Source organism: Zonotrichia leucophrys, chromosome 3, assembly GCF_028769735.1.
Source record: "Zonotrichia leucophrys gambelii isolate GWCS_2022_RI chromosome 3, RI_Zleu_2.0, whole genome shotgun sequence".
Taxonomy (NCBI): Eukaryota; Metazoa; Chordata; class Aves; order Passeriformes; family Passerellidae; genus Zonotrichia; species Zonotrichia leucophrys.
In genome coordinates this window covers 50,139,994-50,162,539 of record NC_088172.1, presented here as the reverse complement: position 1 = coordinate 50,162,539, position 22,546 = coordinate 50,139,994, and the positions used below count along the sequence as shown (strand labels likewise).

The window sequence follows — 22,546 nt, the reverse complement described above, 5'->3', positions numbered from 1 at the left end:
GTGGTGGTGGAGCCCAGCCAGGGACCGCCAAGTGTCCGGTTTATCTCGGCTGTTTGAGGGGCCTGGAAAGGCCCGGAGGTGGCCTTGGGGCAGCCCGCGAATCGAAGGACAAGAAGAGGCTTCAGTTCTTCTTTCTGGTTTTATGTTTATTAATTGTTTATCTAAAAGATGTTCTTTCAGCCAGCAGAGATCTGCTCAGCAGTCAGCCATGGGCACACTGTCTCTCCCTCCGGGGCAGGCACCTATCTTTATACCCATTGTGACGTGTACAATATTTATCATTTTTCCCCAATACCATCTATTGTTATAACTCGGTGTACTCTTAGTAATAACCAATAGAAAGGTGCCACCGTGGCCAAAGAAGATGGAGGAGAAGAGGAAGAAGAAGAAGGACAGGACACACCCCAATTTCTCCATCTTACTCCTCTAAACCCCCCTGTACATAAATCTTAAACCTTGTGTCTCACCCTCTAATTAACTAATCCCTTCACCATTCACCCTGTGAAGCCCTCATCCCTGTCGTCTCCTGTGTAGGGTTAAAGTCCAGCTACCAGACACTTCTGGCAACATTCCAGGACTCCCGAGCCCCCCAAGGTGGTCTCAGAGGCTCAGCATCTCAGGGCTGAGATTTTGAGATCCGACACCAGTCCCCTCACATACCTTCCCCTAGAGGGCACATCAGTTCACGTCCTGGAAAAATGAAACCTACCATGACCAGCATGCAGAACAGTTGCCCTTTCCTTACTGTCTTAGTTGGGTGAGGTGTTTTTTAATCAATTTACAAAATAGTTCAGAGTGGTGCTAGCTCAGAGTAGCACTCCTCTGAAAGGTATGTGACTTGTGATTTGGGAAAACCATGGGCATGCTAAAGCAGAAACACAAAAGCTTTAACTTAAAGACTTGATAACTCCAGCTCCATAAAGCAGCAGAAGCTGTGGCAGCTACTGTGTTCAAGATTTGCACTATTTTTAGAATTCCATTAACATGATGGTGATACTTCTTTCCTGTTGCTTTATAACTTTACAGAAATCAGCCAAGTTTTGAAGCAGTACCAACACATTTGCATTTGTGGCAGCTGTTTGGAGCAGCTAAATCTTGTGGCTGTTGCAGGTGCTTGGTTTCCAGTTTCATAAGGAGGGACGCGAAGAGCACATGCAAACAGCTGCCAAGTTTCCATCTGCAGCATAATTCCTACTGTGTTTATGCACTAAGGGAGAACTACTGTGTTTCTTGTCTGTCCTATTTTTTTTCCCCAGAAGAAGCTAACTTCAAGCCTTGAACATCACTTCTTCTTGAACTATGTGAACGGAGGGGCCAGGCGATATCAAAACCAGACAAGTTTGTCTACACCTGCTTGAATTTGAATACGTGCTCTTCTCTGTGCAGTCACCACTCCTGTGCTAACCCGAGCAGTTTCCTGCTCAGCCATGGCTGGCAATCCCCTGCCACCCACAAGGTACTAGAACAAAAAATAAAACCCAAAAAAAAAAACAACAAAAAAAGTTTGAGCAGTGTTCCTGTTACCTTGAGCTGGTGTGGTGTGGACCGCACTGCACTGCTGGGTGGTGAAGTTTGGTTTGGTGTTTTTACAAGGTAAAGTCAGTGTTGGAAATGTTCCTTTGATCACTGCAGTGCTGTCAGCTCATCGAGACAGTGAGAGCTGCTCCTGTCACAGAGCAGCACCTGAGTAACTTGGATCTCATTAAACACATGATGTTTCCTTAGGGCAGGAGGAGGGGGGAGTCCCAGCTTTTCTCCCTTACTCTAACAACTCCAGCTGAGCACAGGTAATTCTGATCACTCAGATGATAACTGTGCTCAGTCTACTGTCAGGTAGTTACAGTTCTGAGGTTTTTTTCCTATTCATTCTTTTGACAAACCATTTCTGTAAGTAAGAACAATGAAAAGCTAAGAAAGAGACAGTGCCCTGAGTCTGAAGTGTTTGGCAAACCACTGTTTCACCTAACTAGAAATGCACACATGAACACAGTCTAATAAACAATTTAAATGTTTATTTGAAAAATGTTAACAGTACAAACTGGCATGAGCAGACTGGGCCTACTCAGCAATAGTAAGCCAGTATTTCTGTAGAATTTAATGGAATTTTCATTTTTCTTCTGGGACTTGATAGAGTACTGCTGTCACAGATACAAAAAGCAAGCTGGTTACAACTGCTAACAATTTTTATGAGTGGAAGGGACCATAAAAATGTAAAGTGCTTGAAATATAAATCTTCTGTTCAAATTTTTGTTTTGCATATACAAAATGTCAGATCTTTTGAGTAACACAAATGTTTGGTAGTGGTATCTTCCTGGCGAGACACACTCGACCCTATGAGACCTGGAACCAGGTGGGGCAGCTTTACTTAGGTTTGCAGGCACAGCTGATGTTTGCAATATTTCCTCATATTTTTTAAAAGAATGCTACCTTAAGGACACCCTGAATTTCATCATCTTGTTAGTCAGGACAGCTGACTTGGTTTATGGGCATGAAGGCAGCCAGCATCCTGTCTGAGGTGTGGAAAAGTGACTTCACAGAAGTTAAAACCAATGGTAGCCCTCAGGGTGGAAAGCTGCTCTATTTTGAAACTTCTGAAAAGGCCGCTGTTCTACTTTGAAGCTTCTGAAAAGGCTGCTTGTTATGGAGAGGCACAAGGAAGTCAGCTTTGGGCCTCGGCCTGAGTGGCCTTTTATCAATTAATCAACTGACTTAGTTTTCTTAGCAGGAAAAAAACAAGGTATTAAGATCAGGTGCCAAATATCAGATCCAACTAAAAGTGTGTTTTTAAAAACCAGTAACTCCAAAGTAAATACTGCATTAAGTACATGCTTTCTCATCTAAATTATTTTTCCGGTCTGAAAGGTCTGAAGGCAGGCTGATGGTAGTCACAGGTACAAAGCCAACTTGATCCAGGAGAAGGATGCCCCTGAAAGGTAAGGTTACCTGGCATTAGAAAACAATACACAAAACAATTCTGTGTTCTAAAAATTAGACTTACTCTTAAAATCCCCAAACTTAGTTTAAATCAATGCATCAACTAAGTATTACCCTCATAATATCTCTTATATGAAGCTGCAAGGAAAAATGCTTCCAGAATGTTGTGGCTGTGGTTTCTGAGGGCTCCCTTTGCCCAGTTTCTATATCTGAAATGTCAGCAGTGCAGGCTCTAGCTGCTCAGTTTCACAGTAGCCTAAAACTGTTTGCTGTCAGGACCTGTAGCTGATTCTCCAGGACTCAGCAACAGCCTCCAGTTTTATCGGTGTAACGTAGAATGGCACTGAAGACTTGGGATGAGGTCCCAACTCACATCTGCAACTATCATTCACCAGATGAGATGTTCTGCTCATTCTGACTGGTTTACAATCCTGAGTTAAACCTTTACCATTCTTTAGAGAACCACTTTACACAGGTAGCAAGAAAATAACTGTCTGGTTTAGGGGTTGTTTTTTGGAGGGTTTAGTCTGTGGTTTTTTTTAATGGATAGGGCAGTTCAACAACTTTACACACTCTAACAAGGCATGAGCAAGCCCCATGTTTCTCATCTGGAAGAGAAATTACTGCAGGCTGGTTCCTCTGCTCCATACTGACCTCTGCTACAGACAGGTTATCGTCCACTCTGCCGAACAGTTTGCTGGGATTAGAATTTTCTTCCCAGTTCCACTTAGTTCAGTTTCATGCATGGCAGTGTTAAGCTACTTACTGCCAGTGGTAAGCTGCTTACTGCTGGGGAAAGTACAAAGTGTTTCTCCACTGTCCCTGCTCTAACCAGGGCACTCCCATCTGACAGCACAGTGTGAAATGCCAGGGGAAGCACTGCCTCTTTTGTCACTGCAGTTTCCAACCTTCCTGATCTTCCAACACTCCATTTTCCTGGTTTGTCAGAAGGACCAAGAACACCTGAGTGGATGCATAAATTAATGCATGCAGGGCCACTCAGAGTCACAGCTGATCAGATGCATTTGAAGCCATCAGCTGTGCCTGGGGCTGATGAAGCACGCTGTGCTCTGTCGCTTCCCAAGGAACAGGAAGTTCCAAGGGACAGCTCCTCCAGAGCTGACTTAGCTTGCTTTAAAGCACATGTCCTTGCCCATTCCAGCACTAAATCTACACTGATTTATGACCTACAGTTACTAATTCATTTTTCTGCCCCTTGCTCTGAGACCTTGCTCTCCCAAAAAATGTTAGTGTTGCTGGTAACACAGGGAGTGGATACAGCCCTTGCAGCAATCAGCTTTATCTGTGGCCTCTGGCCAACTATGCCAGCACCAGTCACTCTGGCCTGGAAGCTGCCTACAGAGGTAGGTCCCTCCCTTGGAGAATTCCCATGCAAATTTGCAAAGCTAAATTTGAGGCCTTTCAGAACTACTGTAAAACTCCAACACAGTAGAAGTATGAAAAGACCTGGAGATGTTGGAATTGTTTAGACCTAGTTTCTACCCTCCTTTCCTGGAACTATGTTAATGGCATCTCACAATGTAGTCCTTAGAAGACTTGATAAAAATCTGGCAGTATGACAGCTCATTTCCAATGAAATGACATTCTAAAGACATTTCCAATGAAATACTTTCCCATGACTCTCTGAAATGCACTTGGAATGGAAAGTTACCAGTAGCTTTCTTGTTGAATTCTTGCTACAAGTATCCTACAGAATGAGCCTGCTTCTCGGAAGATTCTTTTAGTCAATATTTTGTCTTCATCAAAGCAAAAAAATAATTACAAAAATTACTTACTTATTTTCACAAGAAGGGAGAATCAGCTTTAAGACTTTGATAATAAGAGCTGCTCCAACAACTCCAACAACAACAACTTCCATGAAACTAAACAAGATAGGTAGAGACTGAAACCAGAATCTGCACAACCCTTTTCTCAAATCTTCCACCCACTGGCACATCACCTATAAAATAGGTAAAAATACAAAGATTGCAAAACAAAGCAACTACTGGGTTTTGAGGATTTTTTTAGCTACTGCTAAATCACTTTACATGGTGATAACTTTACTTAAACATACATAAATGCATGGTGGAGTTGACTGGTGGCTCAGCTATCTTTATTGTTCAAAGTTTGAAACAGGTGAAGGTTTAGTTCTCTGTTCATTAAAGGCCCCTTTGGAAAATGAATGACACTTGAACAGAGTGGTTGTAAATGTGTTTCGGCCACAGAGGAGGACATAAAATCCATCCTTGCCTAAGATGGACCTGAACTTCTCCAGCTGTTACTGTGTTTCCTACAGCAGGTGAGACCAGTGGTCCATTTCTCAGAGGGGTAAGCACTTGGGCAGAGTGAGGAGAAAATGGTGGAATCCAAAGCTAAGCAATATTTGAAAATGTCAAAAATGCTTAGCTTGGTATAATGTAAATGTCACAACTGACTATTGTGAAGAATCTGTGTGGTCAGAACATGGCAAGACTTAGAAGGAGCCCAATGGATTCCTACTGGACTTGTCACTGCTGACAGTGGTTGATTTATTTGGAGTTTGTCTGCAAAAATCCACTGGTCTTAGTGGTTGTCTGTCTTTAAATAACTGTATTTATATACTAATAATTATACTAATAATTACAGCAAGCAAACAAACAGCAAAAGCACCTTGTAAGAAGATGGAGGTTCTGTCCTAAGAGGGGTCTCTGGTAACTTGCCAGGTAATGTCTCTTCATCCACTGTAGTTTCTACTTGCTGGATGAGGTACTGACTGGTAGTCTGCAGTGGATCTTGAGTATCTGAAGAAGGAGAGCTAGATTTAGGGCAGAGTTTGCGTTTTGTTCAACCCACTCTGAAGGAAAATAAAGACATGCTAAAGACATGTTTCTCCTCAGAGGGTACAGTTCTCACACATTTACAGCAGGAACACAGAAGGCTTTTTTTGACTTGAGCAGTGAACTTGATAAGAAGCACAAACAGTCTTACAGTGCAGCCTTTAGCTATGTCCTTAGCTGTAAATTTCACCTGTCATCAGATTAAAGGGTGATGGACTAGATTAAAATATTCTACTCCAATTAAATCCTTGACAGTTTTTGATTAAAAAAAAACTGAAACAAAATTAAGGCATCAAGTAACTTCTATTGCTTTTAAGTTGTTCAAGTTTAATAACAGAAAACTGTTCTGTGGTTTGGAATTGACCCAGACAGGTATTTCCTCTACAGTTTCTCTTTCATTCTCAGGAAAAAGGGGGAGCTGTAGAGAAACTTCCATTGCAGATCTGAGAGAGAAATTTACTCCTGTCAGATGTCTGGATTGCAGGCTGCCAAGTATCAAGTACTTCAAAGGAGAACAGATTTGAAAACAAACAAATAAAATACCGAATATGAGGAGCTGAATTTAGGTGTTTAAAAAAAATAAAAACTAAGACATATAAAATAGAACCCATCCCTGTTAATGAAGAAACTTTCACTATGTAGAACAAGGGATAAATGATGCTCTCTTACCCTGTAAAGCGATACTTTGAATATGGATGAAAATGCTACTTAAGAGCTGAGAGATACCTTTTCCTGAGAGGTTGGGCAGTGTAAATAACACATCGTTGTCCCTTGGCATGGAGTACAGCATGCTCTCCTTCAAAGGGACCGTGTAGTTGGAATGTCTAAGTACTCTCAGGTCCTTTACTAAAATATCTATTTCTGTTACTTCTTCCTGCTGGACCTACAAAAGATGCAAACATGACATTACTGAGTTTAAAGCAAGACTGAAGCAGCCTGGCAGAGGCCAACAGTACATCCCAGAAACTTCGAGGCCACTAAGATGTACACCCAGAGCTATTATAACATGAACTGGTATTCTTTGTTTTCACATATCACACTTCTGTAGACCATGCCACATCAGAAAATATGCTGAACAGACTGGGTCTTGCTTCCTGCAAAAGCACATGGTAGTCACTTCATGGGCTTTTTTAATCACTTACATGGTATATCACTGTCATCTTGCAGGGAGGCATTTTAGGGCATGGAAAACTCAAATATGTAGTGAAAGCACTTGCAAACAGTGAAATTCTTGCTAAGGCAAGACTGACATTTCTGCTTTTGCTGGAACATTGCTTGTTTTCAACAATTGCAAGCCAAATGTCACAGCATTTGACAGTGTCCTGTTTGCACTCCTCCTCTCCAGCCTAGAGACATGCACTTGACAGATGGACCAGGCATTGTGTGTGGCATTGGCTGGATGCTTGCACTCTAGAAAGTGTGATATTGAGCCAATGGCTCAACATCCAAATGGACATCAGTGACAAGGGGTGTCCTCAGGGATGGGTATTTGCACTGCTGCTGTGTAGCAACTTTGCTGCTCCACAGACAGTGAGACTGAGTGCACCCTCAGCAAGTTGGCTTATGACACCATGTGGTCAGCCTGCTGAAGGGAAGAGATGACACCCAGCAGCAGCTGAACAGGCCTGAGAAGTGAACCCCTCATGAAGTTCAGCAAGGCCAAGTGCAAGGTGCTGTTGGGGCAGTTCCAAGCACGAGTACAGGCTGGGCAGCAAATGGATAAAGAGCAGCCTTAGAGAAAAGGAATTGGGAATGCTGGTGGATGAAAAGCTCAACATGACCTAGGAATGTGCACCCACATTCCAGAAAGCAAACTCTGTCCTGGAGCTGCAGGAGCAATGTGGCCAGAAGGTTGAGGGAGGTGATTCTGCTCCTCTGCTGTGCTTATTTGAGACTGCTTTTGACTTAAAGGAACAATCAAGACTTTCATTGGCTTTCTGCTTGTTTTTACTAGGTCCCTATGAAAATCTGAATTGCACTGTGGTGTCTAGTTTGAGGCCTGAAACACAATGCCATTGTTATGTAACAACTGAACCAAACCATGATTCTTAGGCTATTAGCAGTCGCATAAAGACCTCATTGGAAAAGCTACAGACCTCTCCGTGGGGCTTTCCACTAACAGACTGAGATTCTGACATGATACAGATCTCTGTAAAAACTACTGTGTGCTGACCATGCAATTAACCAAGGATCAATGATATGATGATTATTATCCCTTAAAGAAAGAAAAAGGCAGCAGAACACAAGCCAGCTTCAAAAAAGCCTGGCTACATGTAAGATGCAGATGTGCAGAAGCAGAAATATGACACAGAAATAAGCCAGTTGCTGACCAGCAGCTGGATCTTTTCTACAGAATCTCCTTAGTTAGTAAATCAACTACACTATATAGGTGATTTTCAGAACTCAGTTCTGCACATTTCAACCTCAGCTAGAATTGCAGCCCCTCACAATGACTGCTATTTGTGCAAATAGTTAGAATCAGAGGGGTGGAGGTGCTTATTAATCTCAAAATTCGTGCTCATTATCAAGATTCAAACTGTCTTACATGCAAAGTCTTCTAAGACTAAGCTCTCAGGTGTAGTGGGCTTTCACAGTAAGCCCACTTGCCATAGGAGTTTCCTGCTGCAAGCTGTTCCCCATGCTTCTTGCTTGAAACCTTTTGTTAGCTTGGAATAAACAGTGGGGAAAACCTCAAGATGCAGAATGAGCCTATGGCCCTTTTGTTAGTTTTGTACATTATTTTATAAATCAGCTCTTGCTTTTGAGTCTGGCTTTGCTTGCACAAGTTCACTTATTCAAAGTGCATGTGATATAGTTAATGACAATTATTAAAATATGAAAAGAAGCATTAACACTTGGAGTTTCCTCATGAGACACCCTCACTGTTATGCTGACAACTCTGCTGTTGTCTCCCTCGGTACTGTGTTAGTTAACATTAATTATATACTTTGTGTTCTAATCATCAACCAGATACATGTAAACCTTGTAATCCCTGGGAACTACTTGCCTCTCCTACATGAAAAACAAGCAGAATGTTGTAGCAGGGCTTTTTTTACCTGTTTCCCATCAATTTCTGTCACTTCTTCCTGAATGACAATCAGCTGCAAATCAGAAGTGGATGCCAAAGGCCACTGGTGAACCATGATTCGAACACTGACGGTTCCCAGGTGCTGTTGCTCCGGTAAGTTATCCAAACTTCTGTTCTCCACTGTTAACACACAATGTCATGATTTTCAAGGAGAAACCACCTCAGTCAGAAAGCAGTACCCAGCCATAGAGAAAAGAGGTGCAGCTCTGACCCAGATGCCTCTGCACAAGCAGCACCTGAATGGAGAAGTCAGAGTACCACGAGCATCACGCCAGAGATGCCAGAACATGTGTGTTATGCTGATGTCCTGAACACTTCCATAACTGCTTTTACCACCAGCAGTAATCTGGGCAACAGCTAAAACAGGTGCCATGATTTTTTTACCAGTATATCACCAAATCAGACCCAGAGCAGGTCTCATAACACAGCAGAGCTGTACAATCCCCTGACTCAGGGATTGTACTCACATCCCTGCCTTTGAGGTTTGCATTTAAGCACTCTAAGCAGAGCTTTTTGGCTTGGTTACTGCTGTATTCTTATTTCAGTTGTCCAAAGGAGTTCATAAGAGTAATGCCCCAGCCTCACCAGCCACCTGTGTAAACATCTTCATTTGCACAGCATTCCCCTTCCTCTGAATACAGAAACAAATATGGTCTTTTCCAGGCACACTGCATCTCCTGCTCAAGATGAGTGCCAGTTCCCTCCTACGTATTTTTCCATCCCCCTCTCTGTTTTCATATGTGACTGGTGACACCTCAACCTCTCTTCCTACCCAAAAGCTTTCAGCTATTTCAACAACTTAATATTCTGCAAGTACACACAAAACTGCCTTTCTACCCTGGTTGTTTCTGCATAGTCTCAGTATCCCTCTCCCAGTTACCACACCTCTGCTTCAGGTGAGGGCATGCTAGAACTGAAATCTGGAGTAGCACAAGAGTGGAGGTGGGGGATCTCTCCAGCATGCAGATACCAAGGGACATGAACTGAGACCAAACCATCCCTGCTGCTAAGCCACAGTAACTACTACTTTTATGCTGTGATCCCTGTCGTCATAAAGCCATTTTTCTTATTTAAAATATAGAAAAATACTTTCTGGCATAATTTAGTAATGTCTTCCATTGCCAAAATAAGTGGCAGAAGGACAGTTCCCTGCAGGTGTGAGCCAGGGCACTAACCTGGTTGCAGAATGTTTTCTGACTTGGAGCAGCAAGCATGCACTACAGGCCCAAAGCCTCTGAGATGCCAAGCAGCTGGAGCTCCCCGTGTTCCCAGCTTTTCCCAGGTGTCAGGCTGTTCAACCAGCTCTACATTCACAGGAGTGACACGCACTTCCAAAACTGACACCTGGTGGAACTTCAATGGGGATGTAGGTGCCAAGAATGATCCAACAATGATGTCAGGGTATATGGTCTCCAATATTCAAAAGCATGACAATTAAGGTCAAGTTTTGTTTTTATATACACTCAGGAGCATTTTCCCCCTCTATTTATAAATATCTTGATATTTCTTTGGCATTTTACAAACACTACGTCAATTTGTTGTCAATAATTTAAACAGTATAAACATTACATTACAGGTAACAGAGAGAGGTACTGTGCTGGGGACTCAGACCCAAATATGGAGATAAAGAATTTCAGGTTTCTGGCTCCCAAGTCCAATCAGTATTTTCCTCAGTGTTTCAGATTCAAAACCAGTCATTGCAAGTGCTACAACTATGATTTGGGAAATTAATAGGAACTACAGGAGAGTGCTCAGGAGCTCTCAGAATTAGTCAATAAAATCATACCTATTTTTCTGGAGTGAGTTATTTTGCAAGTAAATGATGTTTTGCTATGGTTTTGTACCAGTAAAAGAGAATTTCATTACTGTTCTCCCTCTCCAGAAAAGAAATACTGTCTAATTAATAATTGATCATGCTTGGGAAAGAAGGGTTCAAGCAACAAGGTCACAGCTCAGAGAAGCAATTTGAAAAAGTGTTAGTATTCTCTAAGAGCCTGATGAGGATGACCTCAGGTATCAACCTAGAGACTGACTGCATCTCATGCAGCAGAAGATTGTTCTTAATACAACAGAAGCCTAAATAATGGTCCTTGTTTAATTAATTATACAATATGCTCTGTGGATCTCCAAAAAAATTACACAGTACTTTCTGTTTTTTCCCAAAAAAATCTACCATTGAATCAGTGGAAAATCAGCAGGTTCAAGACAATTTGAAGTCATTAACTACTGCAGTCATTAAAGTTCAGTATTTGTGTTATAATATCCTATCCAGCAGAAACTTGTTTGTCCAATAGACAGAGAAGTGATACCCTTAAAAGATCTTCCTAACAACAATTCATACTTTTGTTATTGAATCTCCTTCTGGATACATGCCAACCAACCTAGGGACACAGCCATTAGCAGGGTGGGGTTGCATCCTTCTGTTTACATTGTCTAGCTTGTCGTGCAAAACATGCTTTTGAAAAGATGGGCAGGGTCTGGATTTCAGATGAGACCATTTACACACAAGCCTGTTAATGTGACTTGAGATGAAGGCGGTAAGATTTTATTTTGATCCATTTTAATACCAAAATTGTTCTACCTTGGGAAATGTTTTGTTTCCACAATGCTCTGGTTTACAAAATACAGAACACACAGCCATTGTAAGCTTTGGTTACTGGAAAACAGGGAAGCCAAATACCCCAGGGGAGGGAGGAAAATTTAAAAAAAAGAAAAGAGAATACTCACATATTATTGTTTGGCATGTTATGTGGGCAACCCCGCTTTTCATAGGGAAGTCATTTAGATATACCTGTCCATTAACATAGGTGATGTTAAAAAGAACCTGAAAGAAAGACAGCCAGGATGAGTGCATGTTTCCTGCCCCTGTGCTGCAATCCTGCTCTCAGATAAACACACTCCATACTGACTGATGTCAGAATAAAGGATGTACTTGCAGCTGCTGCAGACTTTGTTTTGCTGCATATTAATTCACTGAATAAATAGAAAAACCAGACAAACCTGTACTTTGTGCAGTTCTCCACTGGTGTTCAGCATCATAACACCAACCCTAATTGCATCCTGGAAAAAAAACAAACACAAGAGATGTAAGTTCGAGAAAACACATGAACCACTGCAACTTTCTTGTACTGTCCTGGCAGAATGACTTCTTACTAAGCCCAGAGCTTTCTATCCAGCAGACAGAAGGAAAAGAAATATGCTTTCTTGTTTCATGCAAGGAACAGTCTGTTTTTTTTCACACCTCTTTTTAGTAAAGAGGATTGATGAGAAAGAATGACATCTGCATTCCCCTATGTATAGTTTGTGGGTTTTTGTAATAAAGATAATAATAATAATCACTTATTTCACACGGATATAATGGCAGTCTCTCATATCAGCTGAAAAATAATAGACCACAAAAGGTAAAAATCAGATTCTCTGTAAATGTTTTTTAAGCACTTCAGTTAGTCTTCAAAGTGAAGTTAGTCTATACTACAGAATGTTCAGTTTTGTCAGCAGAAATTCTTTTTCTTTGGTTATGATTCCCAAATTATGACACATGGGACACCTCAAACTCACAGAAAAGGGAGATTTGCTTCTTTATTCAAACCCTAATTGCTGTAATTTATTGAATCACTCATTCTGTCCTCTTATTTCTCCCTTGTAATTTCAGGGGCTGGTTTGCAAATGATACCTGAAGTGTCCCAAGTCTGTCCCTGAAAAAAACTACATACAAAAATCAAATCTTGCTTGCACATAGCCAAAAGTAATGACTGCCACACTGCCTTCCTCAGACACCACTTAAAAATAATGTTAAGCTCTGTATTTGGCCTGTGGAAGCCTTAAATCATTACAACTTCATTTCATTAACACCTGGATATGGCACTTATTGCTATGGTGATTCTGTCGATTCCTTTTCCTGTGGAAAACATGTCCATACTTTCAGCATCTTCTTTAGCTCTGTAGTTGAGTCATTGTTTCACAACCAACAGTTAAAAAGTGAGTCATGTCTCAATAAAAAGTCATACATGCTCAGAATTTAAAATAAATTACAAATGTAAATACACAATAAGACTTTTCATTTTGTATTTTTACACAACACTAGATTTTCAGCCAGAAAATACGTGAAATATACAATACCTAACATAATACAGCCCAGTTCAGGAACAGAAAACTCTGAAGCGTGACAAGAATGTCAAAAAATCATTGAAACAATAGGTGTTAATTACCATATCCGAGTAGCCAGAACTGTCAAAAACTGAAAAACAACCTCCAAGTCTGATTCAGCTGGAATCTGGCATCATGAGAAGAATGGTTCCAGACCTAGCACAGATAACTTTTTGGTTCAAAGCGACTTGGAAATACTTCAGACCCATTTGGCATATCAGCAGGAAAACTCTCTGGCCACTGAGACCAAAGTGAAATCTCTTCCTCAGTGCCCCTTCTATGAAACAGGTTTTTATATTGGCTTTTCTTCAAAACTTAAATCCTAGCTATTCAAAGGAAATTAAAATTGCCAAATTAGTCAGACAAGTGAACTCTTTAACTGAAAATATAAACTGGATTAACAGTATTAACACAGGATATATTCTATCCTGTCTTCCTGTGATTTCCTCAAACCTCTCATTTCCTTCTCATACTTTAAGAATTGTGTATATTAATAATAAAATAAAAATTCACCAAACTTTTAGATCTTTTAGCTCTTAGCACTCAGAGCTCTAAGTCTTTTACACTCTCAAACTGTTAAACAGATTACCAAAACTTTGTTCCTAGTTTTTTCTGTTTTCTGGGAATTCAAAGGGCACAGAAGATGGATTTTACTGGCAGTCTTAACAGTCCCTCATTTTTAAGCTCTGAATTACATCTGAGAGTTTTTTTACACAGAAAATATTTCACAATCTTCTTTCGACATCTACAAAGAGACTCACTGAGATTACAAGAAAAAGGAAATGACTGATGAAAAATAGGAAAATCCCCTCCTTTTTTTTTTCTTTTTAATCAAATGCTTTATTTGAAAGTGAAGGCATGAAGGAAGCTAGATATGCTCAACAATTGACTGTTAAATGTACAAAGTTAGCTATACATACAATGATTAATTTCCTTCAAAACAGCTGTCAGCTCTGTTGACACTGTATCCACAAGCACTGTTATGAATTCTGGAACATACTGAAAACTTGCACTTGAAGAACATGCTACATGTTTAAGAAATGAAATATTTCAGTGGATCACTTCTGTGCTGTCAAAAGTTCAAAAAACAGATTGCAAGGTGCAGACAAAAATAAGACAGTTTAACCACTTGCTGCCTCTGCCACTGAAAGAGAGAGTGCAGATCTCTCCTGCACATTATCCCTCTCTCTCACCCGTCCCAAGTCAGTGAGGTAATTTAGCTCATTAAATTGGAACAAAAACTTTCCCTTTTTTGTCAGACCATTTTTCTGTCAGTTGAACAAGCAAGGAAGAGCTGGACAAGCACAAGAGATCCAAGAACACAGCTGGGAAGAATGAGCTGGGCTCCTTGTTCTGATGCACACAGATTGTCAGACTGCCTCTGCTGCGTGATCCGTCTGTCCTTGCAGCATCTCCTTGGCAGACACCTGTCCTCACCACCATCTCAGGTGATGGTGATGCATCTCCTTAATGATACAGATTCGTAAAGCTCCTCAGTAACTCAGAGCAATGATCAGTATTCCCCTACAGCAGCTGCATCATGACCTTTGCAATTTTGTGTTCACATACAACAGAGAACTCATGCTGTTGCTGTCCCTGGGACTAGTCTGTTCACATCCAGATCCAACAAATTCTGCTGAGATCTTCCCATATTCTGTACATCCATTCTACTCAGTTGTCATATGCTCTCATTTTGCAATTTATGAACAGGTTGTTCATTACTCTTCTTATCTTCCCACAGAAAAGAGCAGTGTTCCAGCTCTTAACCCTTCCTTGAAGGTGGGTTTCATATTGCTGTCTTCCCATGGCTTCCCATGGTGTCTTCTGTAGTACCACACTCAAAACTCAATGGGTCCTGCTGTGGCCAATCTTCCTGACCCTACACATACCCCGTAACAACCTACAGGATGGCAAAAACAACAAGATGCATGCCAACTGAGATGGAACGCTGGGCAGGAGTGCTGGGGAAAGGAAACAGCAGCTCACAGGAGAGCAGAGCACCATCCCAGGTAAGCCACTTTCACCCACAGCAGGGAAGAAGGGATGCACAGCACTGCCCCTGTCATCACAGGCCTGATTGGTACCCCTTCAATATCTGCATGTTGGTAAGTGCTCAAGAGCCATGAGTTATTTATGCCTCCTAAAGGGGAGGGAAACAGTTGTGGCAGGCCAACAGCTCTTGTACCAGTCTTTCAGGATGAAATGCCTGGTGTGACAAGCCACACTTGCTAGAAAGTGCTCCAGTGATAACTCAAATCCCCATCTTTCCAGTCCTAGGGCTGAAGACACACACACTTACAGAACATCCTTTAAGTTCAACAGAGGAATTTTTTTAATGTCACCATAACAAAATTCACAGCCTGAGGGTGGAGGGGAAGAAAGTGTTTTATAGTGCTTCATAGATATGTTTTGTGGTTATGTACTTCAGCAAATAACCCCACATCCCTTATTTTGTAAAAGCATAGTAAGCCAATCCTGCAGTAACAAAGCCACTGAGAGCAGAACACGGGAACTCTGCAGCAGTTCCATACTATTGCACTGTCAATTTCGCTGTGAGTGTAAAACTTGGCTGTATAACTTACAATACACTTTTCAGTATTAACATGCAAGTATCATGCAAGTTTCAGACAGGCCTGTAATTTAAAAGGTTCTGAATTCACTGGGATATTTGAAAAAGCAGTGCTTTGACAGAGCCAGAACAAAATTACAACCCCAAGAAGCAATTCAAGTCCCTAAGAACTGGGGTGTGCTTTCAGCTTACCATTGACCCCATTCCATACTTTGCAGCCCCTTGTCCCCTCCTGTGCTGGTAAATGCCTTCACACAAAACTCCAATGTGCACAAACAATGGCCCTATCATTCTTAGGATGTAAATGTCTCTCCTGAGTTTTCCTATGATTTCTCATCCCTGTTTTAGTACTCCAGCAGTGATATTTACAGTGGCAAAGGCCACAGAACCTGCAAAGAGGACAGGAAATGTAAGTCATTCTGTTCTAGGACAGCTAGGCAGCAGCTCTAACAGTGTGATGGCACAGGTTATAGTGAACTAGTGAATTTCTGTGAGCTTGGATCTGCAGAGGTAAGCAGGTAGTGATCAGTTTCGGTTCCTTTTCTCTTCCACTGTGTGCTACAACAGAATCCAGGACTGGTAACTGGGGCAGTATAATTGCAGTAGCAGCAGAAGAACAAAAAGGGGAAAGATGTCAGCAAAGAATATAAAGCATCTGGCATAAGTTAAAAGGAAATATTCATTAATTCTCAAAGACTAACCATACAAATCTACAGAGAATATTTCACTTAATATTGCTTTGTAAAAAAATGCCGCAAAAGAAAAAGTGGATGGGTCCAATCACGCAGGAACTTCAAACAGATCTGATTATCTGATTATCTGATTAAAGAATCATGGAAAAACTTTATCCACAGGCAGTGAACACCTGATGGGGTGCACTGTAGAGTTTCTCCCAGTACAGGGTAACTGCTCAGTCCTACCCAGCCCCATCAGTCACACAAAGCCCATCAGGATTCTGCTGCTAGCAGCCGGCCCACTTGAAGCACAGCTGTTCTCCATTGAGGCTCCCCAAACAAGGCTCCTTCTGCTCCAAGGCCTGTGGGGAGCCAAGTGGGCAGCCCTGGGAACAGATGGCACAATGCTTTACAAGATGGCCAGCTGTACAGAGACTTGAAAGGCAGACAATCCCCTCACAGCCTTTACACAGGCACTGCTGATATCCCGTCTGCGACTGAAAAATGTCAGGTTGCCAAACAGGTAAAAAATAGACAAAACCAATAACCTGTTTCTAAATTTGAGAAGAGATTATGGGAAAATCAGTGTCTGAATAGACAAACAAAACTACTACACAAGCTCACACCACTTGAGCCCTGGCACTCACATGGACAACTGGCTCCAAACAGTGTAATTGTATACTGCAATCCAGGGCTCTATGATCCATGCTTCACATAACTCATTTGTAAGAATTAAAACAGAACTATGCTGTAGAGTCTTAACTGCAATCAGGCATAACTGAATTGAGAAGTAACCATGGTAAAAGCTTGACATGACAAGATAGAATTTCACAAGTTTGCAGGATTATAATTTGTCCTTCACATTTTAGACAACTTTTGCACAAAATTTTCTCCATCAAGATTTGGCATTATTAAACTGCATGACAGTATTTAGCGGAAGATAACAACATCCAGTATTTTCTTAACTAGCTAAAGCTGAACTCTTTCTTAATATAATAATCTGACATGATGCTTTTTCCTTTACTTTGCTTTTCTGAAGAAGCACACTTACTTTCATTCCTTCCTTGTTTTACAATGACTGTTACTATAATATGGCTTATCCTTCCCTTTCCCCTATGTGTGTTACTAGAATTAATTGCCTTTGGATCTTCTCTGTTAAACCAACTCATACTATGATATTTTATCTTGAGTTTTAAAGGTGAATACTCAGTCTCGAATCACAAGACACAGTTGCATCATACTGCTTTCATTTAATCAAATATACATCGGAAGATGATGTCAGCTCTTTTAGGCCCAAAATTCCCATGTGCCAGGCTGCTAACAGAGAAACTGACATAAAGTGATGGAAGAAACATTCCAGCACACTGCTATTAACAAGTATCTTCTTTGATTAAAATACATTGTACTCACTGCATCAAATGGTTGATGCAGTGAAGATTATTTCCTGCTGTTGTGAAACGACACATCCACACAGGCACTAAATTTTTTGCAGGCAATAAATAATATAATTCTTTTTTCCAGGCAAGTGAACTAAACTAAAAATAAAAAAAAAAGTCTGGTAGGCAAATATGTTATTTAGAAAGAGCTCTGCTAGCCTAAATTATCAAGGGGTAAACAGAATAAGCAAATAACATGGTGTTAGCACTGCTTTCAGCCAGTTCCTATCAGCACACTAAAAAAATACTCTAAAGCATAAAACCTTATTCCTGACCTTGCACCAGAAACATTACTTTAACATGAAAGTCAGTTGTCCTATTGCATCATTCCCTTTAAATTTTTTAAAGAAAAAAAAAGCCCAAAACAACAACAACCACCTCCAAATTTTGTCTAAAATCAATCAATTTTTAGTCCAGTTTTGCATATCCAAATTTTATGAGGAGAACTAAAAACCAGAACAGATATGCTAATGTTAAAAAAAGGGTCCAGATTTCAAAACAGCTTTTTTAAGAAATTACAAGTATTGCACAACAGTTGAGGCGTTCACATTCCAAAAGAGCTGAACAAAAGCATTTCAGCCTTACAAAATGCTATTCCAGTGTCTCAAGGTTTTTCCTCAGTCTTTCCACTATGGTTCTTGTAACACCACTGCCATCAGCACAGAGGTAAACTTTGACACCAGCTTTAATCCCCCCATGGAAGAGTTAACAAAATGTGAAGCTGTTAGTAGAGTGCAGCCAGTGGGCTCACAGAGTTGTAAAGCACAGCTGTGGTGCCCAGCCAAAGCAAAGCTGACCATGTTGATGCTGCCTGCTCCAACCAGTCTGCAGTCCCAAGCCATCCTGAGGAAACACCACAGTTGATCTGACCCTATAGCCCACTGTCACTGAGATCATAGCTTCTGAAGGCAGCATGGCATTCCCACTGCCAAGGCACTTCTGTTCCTAACAGGCCACCAAAAAACAGCTCAGTGTCAAAAAACATTGACTCTTCTACTCAAAACTTTCTCCAGACACACTGTTCCCTTTGCATCAAAACTGGTCCTGTATGTACAAAACTAAATAGAGCAGAGAAAACATAGGTTTTTATTTTGCTAAGTTAAACATTAAAAAAAAAAAAAAAAACATTACGGTAAAGATTTGTGTGTCCCTTTTTGACTCCTAGACTTTTCTGCATATACTTAGGCCACCAGACCCGTATAAAACTAAGAGTGTAGACACTTCCAAACTAGCAAATCATGAGCTCACAAGACCACATGAGCAGCACGGCACAAATGGACAAACTCAACCTCACTAACAGCACAACTGTGCCCATAAGGCACTACAGTTCCTAAGTCAAGCTCTACCCACACTCCAAAACATACCTGTTCTATCTCTGACCCCAAACCATATGTGTTCTATCTCTGACCCCAAGCTGCCTCACATGGCACTGCTCCAGCACCCCTGTGCCCACACTGTCACATCCCAAGACAGCAGACACAAATGTGCCTCAGTGTCCTTTAAAGCTGCCAGCAGTGACAAAAAGCTTTAATGCCACCAAGCTGTAGTTTCAGGGTGAAGTGTAACAGTTTCTGGGTAGAAGGTGAGCAAGAGCACAAGTCTGCATTACATTGTCACTTCATGAGCCTTCTGGCAAATTCAAGGCAGCACTCCCTTTCTCAGAGGGACAGGCAAAATACCCAAATATTGAGCTCCCTCTGCTCTCTTTGGCACACCTCACTCCAGGCATTCAGGCACTTCTGTAGGAGTCTGAAGATCTAGATCCCCTGATCTTGAAATCAGAGCTAAGGAGGTCTCTCTTCAGAAGCTCATAAGGAGAAGCAGGAACCAGGAAGTGAGGCCAGGAATGAATCCTGCTTCGCAACACAGGATGTGCCAGCTCAGGGCCTCTGCCAGGCTTTTTGGAAATGTTTCACTTTATTACACTAATAAATAAGTGACTCTGGAGGGAAAAAAGACATAATAAATTTACTCAGGTAACTGGTCAGTAACTTCACATTGGCTAGACAAGTTGACTACAAACCTTCCCTCTGTGATCTTACACCTTGAGTTCACAATTATACCAATTTTAGAGGATGTATCTGATCATGATTCAAGCTCAGGCAGAAGTGCCCAGCTCTTCTGTAATTCTTGAGGTCAGAACTCACCTGGTGCTGTGGCAATTCTTTTTATTTCCTACTGTAAAGTTCTCCTAAGTAGTACCCAAAATATTCCTTCCACTCTTTTTAAAAGCCACCAAATTTAAAAGCGATGTCACCAAGATACAGCATAGATATTGGAATAGAAAAACAAGCAACACAATGCCCTGTGTGTTTATAGATATACACCAATACATCAAAGAGATATACACCCCTTCTCTTGGTTCGAATCACAAATAGGCTAAGCACAAGTGTTGACCTAATGCAGCGCGTACCTCTACTGCACCGAACCATGGAGATGTAGGCAGACAAGCCTGAAAACACAACATAAACACATCTACATTGCACAGGAGTAACCACCTTCCCCCTCAGACCTGTCAGGTACGGCACATCGAATCCCATACGGACGAACCAGCAAAGGGAGAGGGGAAGCCCTGTCTGCCCGCGTCAGGGTCGGGCTCACCCCTGGGAGGGAGCGGGGCACGGGCCGGGGCCGGGGCAGGGGCAGGGGCAGGAACAAGGAGAGGGACAGAGACAGGGAGAGGGACAGGGGCAGGGGCAGGGGCAGGGAGAGGGACAGGGAAAGTGGCAGTGGCGGGACAGGGCTGGCCCCGGCGGTACCTGTCCCAGCGGCGCGGCCGGGCCCAGCAGAGCGGCGGCCAGAGGCGGCAGCAGCAGCGACAGCGGCAGCAGCAGCAGCTCCCGACGTCCCAGCGCCGCCTCCATCTTGCGACCCGGGAATTAAAAGCAAGTGAAACATCAACAGGCGGGGCTGGGAGGAAGCGGGGGAGGCGGCGAGAGGGGGCCGGCCCTGCCTCGGCCCTGCCCCTGCTCCTGTCACTGTCCCTGCCCCTGTCCCTGTCCCTGTCACCGTCCCTGCCCCTGGCCGGGCAGCGCCGCCGCCGGGAGCTCCCGAGCTCGACGTTGCGGCATAAAGCGCAAGTACGGAGTAAGGAGCCCGTCACTCTGAATAGGCGAATGCAGCCTTTGAAAGCACGAAGGGAGGTACCCGTACAGACAGCAGTGTTAGGAATTGCAGCTGTTTGGGAAATGTCGTGAGGCGCCTGCTGTTGTCAGCTGCTCTGCGCGGAGAGGGTCGTGGGGCCGGAGCAATACCGGGCTGGGCCCGCAGCACCACGCTGCAGGAAAGGGTTCTGGAAAGCAAAAACAGGCACAGTACTCCAGGAAGGGCAGAGAGAGTCATCGGAAAGGAAGAAAGCACAAGATAAAGTTCTCAAGAGCTAGAGGTCATCGTCCTAAAGAAGAGGTAGCAGACGGAAACTTAGTAGTGGCAGTCAAAACCGTGGAAGTCTCAGGCAAAGGCAAAGAGAAGCTGGACCACTAAGTTCTCAGTGTATTTGAAGATAACAAGTGTTTTATTTGCAAGAAGGATTGCCATTACTTATTAGCAAAAAATGGTAATCATGGCAAATATATGAACACCTTGTCTAGGGAGGTTTTAATATTGCCATAAATTAGCTGTCCTGTTGAAGCAATGTTTAGCCTGATTTTATATTGCTCCATGACTCCCTATTGGTTGATAATGAACATGAATCATAAAAGCCACAGAAACTTCTTATTTTGTATGCAGTTTGCATTTGCGAGACACTGATACAAACATCTGGCACAAGGAACAAGGCGCTGGAAAACGAGGCCTAAGAGACTCGTATATTGCGAAGTATGTTTCACACACTTCCACGAAACCCTCAAATGTGTAATCCCTAAGCACATTTATCATCAGCAGTTCCTACTGTTTTAGAGATCACAAAAAAACAGAGCTGACTAATTGCCTTTGTAATTACACAGATAGCAGTAACAGAAGAAGGGATAAAACCTGACATTTTAATTTCCACCACCTCTCTTCACTATCACCTAGTTTTACCTAATTTCTCACCTACTCATCCTCAAGATTTTTTTTTTTTTTAATCTGTTGTGTTTGGTAAATGGAAAAGCAATAGGTAAAGGATCTGTTCACTGTGCAGCCTCATAAGGCAGAGAGCCATGAGGTAAGTGAGCTCCCCAGCAGGGCGTTCTGCTGCCTCTCCTGACGGCTGCAGGAGCATGAGCAGGATACGAGGGCTGCCAGGATTCTGCTCTTGTCAGTGCTTGCAGTCATTTGCATGTGCTGGTGGGAGGAAGTTTAAATCGCCGAAATTCCTGATTACGAGTTGCATTCTCTAGAACTCAGAGCGGGGGTTGCCTCCCAGCAGGAGAATAGCGCAGTGTTTTTTGTAATAGATTCAGTACCTGGAATATTTACAAAATGTACCAGAGGCATAATAATTAATGTTATCAGGGTATGTTAAAATGGAGGGAAGCAAAGATCCCTGATCTGCAGAGTTTATAGATTCAGCAAAATTCAAGCTGTGTTCTGAGCTGACCTTGAGGAGTTTAGCATCTCACTGAAATGCAATAGTTGATGAATGTTTTTTCATTTTTGACTATCATCTCTGCTTGCAAGTTGCCTGATAAAGTACCTATCAAGTGGTGCTTTCTTTCTGTTTCTGTTCCCGTTGTTCTTTCCTTTTTCTTTCCATCTTTTCCACCCTCTTTTCTTCAATCCTTTCTCTTACTCTTTTTTATTCTCCTGGAACTTAATTAAAACTTCGAAAATTATGGATTAACAGTTCTTTCAAGTATTTCTGTTTTCTTCAAATTTTGAAACTTTCATTCATCTCACAGCATAACAGATGTCATAACAGTTTTATTTAATGTAAATGCTAAAATTCCTTGCAATAGTTAAAT

The 22,546-nt window shown here is 42.0% G+C and overlaps 1 protein-coding gene across 1 annotated transcript; it reads right to left on the bottom strand.

Moving 5' to 3' along the window:
* Positions 1 to 1,992: 1,992 nt before the first annotated feature.
* GINM1 (glycosylated integral membrane protein 1) lies at positions 1,993 to 20,661 on the bottom strand. The gene is made up of 8 exons (XM_064708128.1): positions 20,423 to 20,661; positions 11,839 to 11,898; positions 11,566 to 11,662; positions 8,807 to 8,958; positions 6,477 to 6,633; positions 5,584 to 5,714; positions 4,731 to 4,894; positions 1,993 to 2,926 (listed from the first exon to the last, which is right to left on the bottom strand). Exons 1-8 carry the CDS (start codon positions 20,525 to 20,527, stop codon positions 2,818 to 2,820), a joined length of 975 nt encoding a protein of 324 aa, XP_064564198.1. The 5' UTR covers positions 20,528 to 20,661; the 3' UTR covers positions 1,993 to 2,817.
* Positions 20,662 to 22,546: the final 1,885 nt, after the last annotated feature.

Coding starts and splice junctions, on each gene's coding strand:
- GINM1 (XM_064708128.1), bottom strand. CDS start 20,527: ATGGAGGCGGCGCTGGGACGTCGGGAGCTGCTGCTGCTGCCGCTGTCG. Junction 6,634..8,806: donor CAGAAATTGATGGGAAACAG/GTAAAAAAAGCC, acceptor CATCTTTTGTAG/GTCCAGCAGGAAGAAGTAAC. Junction 4,895..5,583: donor AACCTCCATCTTCTTACAAG/GTGCTTTTGCTG, acceptor CCTATTTTATAG/GTGATGTGCCAGTGGGTGGA.